At 30.7% G+C, this 7,407-nt stretch overlaps 1 protein-coding gene across 1 annotated transcript; it reads left to right on the top strand.

Moving 5' to 3' along the window:
• The first annotated feature begins 4,706 nt into the window (after nucleotides 1-4,706).
• LOC114193831 (MFP1 attachment factor 1-like) lies at nucleotides 4,707-6,142 on the top strand. The gene is made up of 2 exons (XM_028083776.2): nucleotides 4,707-5,299; nucleotides 5,987-6,142. Exon 1 carries the CDS (start codon nucleotides 4,854-4,856, stop codon nucleotides 5,256-5,258), a length of 405 nt encoding a protein of 134 aa, XP_027939577.1. The 5' UTR covers nucleotides 4,707-4,853; the 3' UTR covers nucleotides 5,259-5,299; nucleotides 5,987-6,142.
• The last annotated feature ends 1,265 nt before the right edge of the window (nucleotides 6,143-7,407 follow it).

The following is a 7,407-nucleotide window of genomic DNA, read 5'->3' as shown; positions in this document are numbered from 1 at the left end:
TATGCAGAAAAAAAGAGTGAAAAGATTGAATGATTGAAAGAGAGGGAAAGTGAAAGAAAAGTACTCAATAAGAATATTGTTTTGCTTTATTGTATTCACATTGATATCATAAACAGTGCTGTAAGTGTAGCTAAGATTCAGGTTCTCAGCCACAAAACAGAATTGCTACTACTGAGGAACAGTGACATTGATATTAGTATAGAAGAGGGTTTTTGTAAGTGCATCACTTCTTTCATCCATATACTAGGAATATGAAACGGATGAATTTTTTGTGTTTTGTCCCTATACTCAGAATTTGATCATGACAGCATTATAGTACCAATAGGTTGCGACTTGCCATTAGAGTTCGGAATTCCAATCTGGAACACACTTGTATCGCATCATCTCTCTTATTGCAAGAAATTTAGTATGAGACTACAATATATTTTACACATGGGCATTCCTTCGGCACCCTTTTATAAAAAAAGGTTTTCGGTGTCCTTCCACGTTGGGCTAGTGATGGCATGTGGTATGAATGTCCAAGTCTGACGTGTCATTGATGTTTTCAGTCGAAGTGTGTCTTCATTGATAATGCTTTAATCATCATATAAACACGGTTATTATTACTACAAATTCTATTTACAATTTAATATTCAAAGCATCACGTTTTCAATGTTTCCGGTCATATTTGAATCTGATTAGTCCATCAAATTAGGCTTTTCACCTCTAAAAAAAAGTTTTATATCAACATTTCCACATAGATATTTCAAAATCTCTTTCACAATATTTCGATGTTCTCTATTTGGGTCGACAAAAACTGAATAATTATACCAACAAAATGTTATATATATATATATATATATATATGGTCTAGTAGACATCATTGCATACATCAAACTTCCTAATGTAGATATATGTTTTCTCCACTTCATTTGAAGCATTCTATTTAACACCCAGTTTAAAACAAATATAAAGAGGATTGCTCACGATCCTAACATTTTCCATCTTGAATCTATGTGACGCCCTTTTAATATAGTGTTTTTGTGACAATTAAAGCTTATTTTCTTTTCTATCACGAATGATTCTTATACTAAGAATATGTTTGGCAGTTCCAATGTCTTTCATGACAAATGACTCGCCCAATTACTTCTTCAACGTGTTAATTTTAGAAACATATTTTCCAATAATAAGCATGTCATCAACATACAATAATAGGATAATAAAGTCATCATTAGAATATTTTTTAACAAAGACACAATGAAAAATGGTGTCAAATGATTGTTGTCGCAACGAAAAAATAAACCAAATAAAAAAGAATTTTGGATTTGTCACCATAGCTTATTTTGAAAAGTTATGGAAAAACTGTTAAAATAAATGTGTGATCTACAAAAATCAAATTCTAGATCTGAGATCAGATCAATTATGTGTAGAGAAAATGTTATCAGACTATTACATCCATCTTAAGGCGATCTTAATTAAAGTTGTAGAGAGAGATTTTTTTTTTTCAAAAACAAGAAAATATTGAACAAAAATATTTTATGCTTAGAAAAGCCTGGATTATCCACGTTACATATAGTTTATGATATAAAGATATTTTATTCTACATAAGTGGTAGAAAAACTAAAATATTTGTCTAGATAGGAAAAATGTTTGTTTGTGACAATTCATCCATCCATCCACAAATCTACCTTCTCTCAAACACACAAATACCCACCATTGACCACACTGAAAATAATAATCTTTGATGAAGCAAAGGATATGAGAGCATTAGTAGTTTGTTCTGAAAGAAGATAGTCATGGATCAAGACTTTTTCTTTCTTATTTTATTTGAGAATAATTTGGTTTTAGAATGAAGAATGCCATTACAAGACAACAATATTGTTGTCAGATAGGAGGTGAAGCTTGAAAATTGTAGTTTAGTTAAAAGGGATTGTGTCCAAAAATGTCATACAATGACATCAACATCAATCCAATGTTATGATTCTACTTACACCATTTTGCTTTATTAAAGCACAATACCAACCCAATTGGACCTAAGAAATGTTGGTTTATGAAAACAAATGCAATGAATTCTAAAGATAAGATCTTAATACTCCAAAGAATTAATGTGAAATTGTACCTGATTATTAGGAACAGTAAATAAAAAAATGTTGGCACCTGATCTTTCAACTGTAGATACCTAAGGTTTTCTCTTGATTCTCTCTTCTGATGGGGAGGAAGAGGAAGGAACAGGAATAACACCTAACGTGCTTACAGATGGAGACCATAACACTTTATGTAATTTCTTTCATTTACTTACTTAATTTCAATATTTATAATTTGGCCCTTCATCAAATTAGAAATTAGAATATTGTTGATATCTACACATGTAATATATCATGACATGTATATACTCTTAACCATAGATTTAATTATTTAATTAATTAGATTACTTTAATACTTTGGTTAATAGTATAATGACCTTAACACATTTAATTTATATATATATATATATATATATATATATATAATTATATATATAATATGATTGTGAATTCATATTAATTACATTATTATTACTATTAGGAGAATGCTAACCAGTACCCTAAGAACATTGGTTAAGGAACAATTAAGGTGCATTAGGTACATATTTTTACATTGAAAGTTAGAATAATTAATTATATTAATTTATTAATTAAGATAATATAAATGCATATAACAAATCTTTTAAAGACAAAAGTAGTCTTTGAAATTTCTAAGCAATAACAAAATAAACATATTAGAAACTCAATTGATACTTTAATTTTTTTTTAATCTTTTTAAATGTATTTTTTGTTGATTGTTTGTTAATTTAATTTTTTATGTTTAATTATATTTTAAGTTTTAACAACATTAAAATTTAGTTATTTTATTTTTTAACTTCCATCGGTGAGTATTAAATAAATTATTAACACAACTATACAACATTTATGGACATTTTTGTCCTTTAAATAAAATAAAAATGCATTAATTGTTATTAAGTCAAATTTTATTTAATATCACAATTAATTATGAAATATCTATTAATTATCTTTAACTAGTGAACACGGGTTAGCAAAACCTTTATTATTATTATATTGTTATTATTATTATTAGTAGTAGTAGTAGTATATAAATTTTTAGAATATAAAAAAGGGTTAAATATGTTTTTGGTTCCTCAAGTTTAAGTTAAATTTAGAATTAGTCCATCTTCAAAACTTTTAACCAATTTAGTTCTTCATCTTTAAAAATGTATTTCATGATAGTATTTGAATGATTTACACCGTTTGATATATTTTCACTTCAATGTTAACTCAAATATTATCATAAAATACGTTTAAAATGTCAAATAAACTTAATAAAATTTGATAAGAATGACTAAATCCACGCATTTTTAATGAAAGTTTCGAAGAATGAATAATTCTAAAATTCACTAAAACTTAGGGATCAAAAACATATTTAACCTTATAAAAAATATGAATAAGACTTTTAAGACATTTCACTCCTTTTATATACAAATATGTTCAAATATATAAAGAAAGAAAAAGGTAAATTGCATACATTCACCTTATTTTTCGTGTTTTTCTTTTCATTTTTCACACTATCCTTCATTTCTTTGCGAGTAGTTTATCTTGGCAAATCCTTCCATAGATCCAAACATACCATAAAGAAACAATGGCGTGATTTCAAGTTCAAAAAGTCTACTTTTCAACTCAGGTGTTGTAACATGAATCATTGCATGCCAAAGGCATTAATGAACACTTAAAATTCACAAGTGCTTTTCACTTGCTGCAACATGAGCACAAGCCACTTTTTTGTTCCATTGACCAAGATTTTCCTTTTGCATTTATAGCTATATTTGGTTCTAACCAAAACACTTTTTCTACAAAACGCATTAGGAGGGCAATTCTTAAAGGAAAAGCTAATTGGAGTCGTAACATTCAAAGAATGTAAAAGGTTCGGAAGGACACTGATAATTTATTTGACTCTCAATCTTTCAACTTTTCATATTCTCTTAATTATGTTTAATCCACACGCTTTAATTTACAATTAAAGAGAGTTGGTAGCGGTACATTGCAATTAATTGATTTGATAATGATTAATATGGACAAAAATGGAAGATTTTCAAAAAAAAAAATCAAATGAATTAATTGTTTTTCTTGATATTTGATTTTAATAGGAACTTGAGTGAGTAGTTTTTAACTCTTCCAAAAGGTATCTTTTGGAATATTCTTTTTTTTTTCGCAGAATGTTAAATCTTTAACCCTTCCACAATTACTTCCCCGAAAATGACTATTTTATGAAAGAAAAAGATGTATACTAATAAATCTAAGAGGTTCAAATAACAATATTCTAAAATAAGGCCGATCGTATTGATTAGGCTAGGCCCATTGAAGCTAAACCGATAACGTAGGATATTTCTCTCTACACCCCATCTAATTTCTTCTTTATCTCATCACAAGCTTTTAACAATTCTAATTATGAATTTCTAACAAATAATTAGGTATAAAAATATAGATTAATAGTTGGATAAGGAAGGCCCATAAAAAAAAACCATTTTACTTTATTAAATCAATAAAATAAGAAAAAAAATTGAAATGAAGATGATAAGATAAGAAGAAAATATTTTGAAAAAAAAAAAATTGCATTAATGTTGTAGTTTTCAAAGATCCCCACCAATAGATCTCACTTACAAGGCAATGCATTGTTTGTCCAAACATCCCTTTCCTCACCCAAACACGAACACAAACACAAACAAAAACACAACAAACGTCACACTTTCTGTCTCTTTCTCTTCCTCCCTTTGATTTTCAAACCCTTTAAAAATACTATTTTTCCCCAAACCCAAATCCCATATTCCACTTTTCGTCGTTACTATGTCAGACACCGAAACCACACCGGACCAACCCTCCGTTCCGCCGCAAACGGAGGCTCCGCCGCAGCCAGACCCCTCCGCCGCCCTTTCCTTCACCATATGGCCCCCCACCGACCGCACCCGCGATGCCATCGTCAACCGCCTCATCGAGACCCTCACCACCCCCTCCGTACTCTCCAAACGCTACGGCACTCTCTCATCCGACGAAGCCTCCGCCGCCGCTCGCCAGATCGAGGGTGATGCCTTCTCCGCCGCGGGTGCCTCCGTCGCGACCTCCGCCGATGGCATTGAGACCCTCCAGCTCTACTCCAAGGAGATCAGCAAGCGCATGCTCGACGCTGTCAAGACCAGAGCTCCGCCGGGTTCCGCCGCCGTAGAGGGCGTCGCCACTGTCGTCTCCGAATAACCTTTGTTCTGCGAGATTGTAGAATTGGAAGATCCGCGGATGTAAAATTACTTGCTCCGGCTTATTCGGATTCGTATGAAAATTTTTTCTCGTTTCTAACTTTATAGTCTCGTTTGTGTGTGCGCATGCTTTTGTTGCATCAAGTTATGGCAATAACAGTAAGGATAAATTTAGATACATTTCCATTCGGGCTTGATCACAATTAGAATTTTATCTCTGTTGTGTGTGTTACCGTTTGTTCTAACCACTGTTTCCAAATTTGATTGAACAATAACAGTTGAAGAATTTAAGGAACTGCATTTTTTTCTTAATAATCCATCAATTGTTTGGTGTTTGCATGTCATGTGATACGAATAGAGCTTGTAAGATATTTGTTTGCGATTGAAACTATTTATTGGTGACTTACATAGAGATATAGCAGTGATGATTAGTAATAGTATGATAGTGATGCTGGTTTTGCTCTTTGTGCCAATTGAGTTTTCTTCTGTTTACTTGGAGGTAGTATTTTTGAATTACGTTGTCTTGATCTTTATTATATTCCCTGTGAATGTTATATTTCTGGAATTTCCTGTCATGATCCAAGAAGTTTAGGGTAAAATTGTTAAATGCCGAATCACTGATTAGGTTAAACTTATCGATTTCTACAAATTCAGTCATAAAAAAGTAGAAAATGTGAATGTCATGATTTGTTTACTGCTTGTTTGAATCGACCATTTGCAAAATTTCAGATCAATGGTGACAACAATGGTGCTGATTTTGTTCTTTCAGCACTTTAGAGTCGATGATGCCAATCGTGGACTATAACTGCAACTGTATCAATTATTTCTTCCTTGGATTATGTGTTGATTGATATCACATTTAAGGTGGTCTCTTTGTCTCTGTAATTTGTGTCCTGCAACCTTTTACTTAAGCAGCAATCTCGTACTAACATATGCATAAGATGAAAGGTTTTGCATACTGATTAACTAATTGTATCCATGTCTTTGTGAGGCTCTAATCACGTAATATATGATTAGATCATAATCCTTCTTCTGTTGAGAGGTTTATTTGATAATGGCTTTTTACACGGGGTTGGGTGGTAGTTAAATGGGTCTATTTTCAGACGAACTCACACACATAAAAATAAAATAAAAGTTAAAAGTTTTTAGTCATTTTATCCTCATTTTTAGTATATGATTTTCTGTTGGACTGATTTACATTTACAGTACCCTCATAATTTAAAATTCTGAACATGTAAAAAAAAAAGAAAAAAATTCAGGTATGGATCGGTTAAGGGTTAAGCAAATTGATGCAGATCGGAGGAGACCGATCTGTCGTATTAATTGTTCTAAGCTGGACCAGGCTGGCGTTTCTGGCCCATTTCAAACGTTTTGTCAACTTGGTCCAAAAGGGTTATAATTAACCAGTGGGCCTTCGTAGGGTTACAAGCAATTATAAACTCTCTCATACTGTCCATTTAAATGAACATATATATATATATATATATATATATATATATATATATATATATATATATATATATGTTGACAACCTTTTCCAACAAATGACTTCACAATTTTATTTTAATAATATATATACTAATTATTTAATTTTAAAAATAGAAAACAATATTATAAAAATATTAATATAGTTAATTGTGAAGTAAATTTTTTGTTTTGTTTTAATGGATTGTTGTCAAAAGTATCAATATTGTTCTTCTAGGAACTAGTTAGTGGCTGTAAATTCTATTAAGATTTGGCATATTTTGGAAAGCCATTTCGATTTCTATAATATTTTATGGAATGCATCACTTCACAAAGACAAAAAATTGGGGTGTGTTCACTTTGAACTCTGACAGGACTATTTTCATAGTATTGATCTTAAACTATCAAATGTAATAAAGAATTTCTTTTAATTGTAATTCAACGAACAATTGAACTATTAGCACAGACTAAAACACTAGAGCTGAAGAAAAATTATAATACGCAGTCTTTTTTATTCCTCATACTTTTGGTCCAAGGTGGGAAAATAGGAGAATAGAAATCAAAATTTAAGAAAAAAAAATCTATTTTGTTGTATGCATCAATATATGTTTACAAGCAAACTAGAAATTATAAGATTGACTTCGTAATAAAAGTTGGAAAGAAAGACGAGAGAGGTTGTGTGTTCA

This window comes from Vigna unguiculata, chromosome 8 (assembly GCF_037176805.1).
Source record: "Vigna unguiculata cultivar grain cowpea cultivar isolate G323 ecotype 2 chromosome 8, ASM3717680v1, whole genome shotgun sequence".
NCBI lineage: Eukaryota > Viridiplantae > Streptophyta > Magnoliopsida > Fabales > Fabaceae > Vigna > Vigna unguiculata.
Note: the sequence above shows the minus strand (reverse complement) of the source record. Positions and strands in the feature narration are given on the sequence as shown.

Coding starts and splice junctions, on each gene's coding strand:
- LOC114193831 (XM_028083776.2), top strand. CDS start 4,854: ATGTCAGACACCGAAACCACACCGGACCAACCCTCCGTTCCGCCGCAA.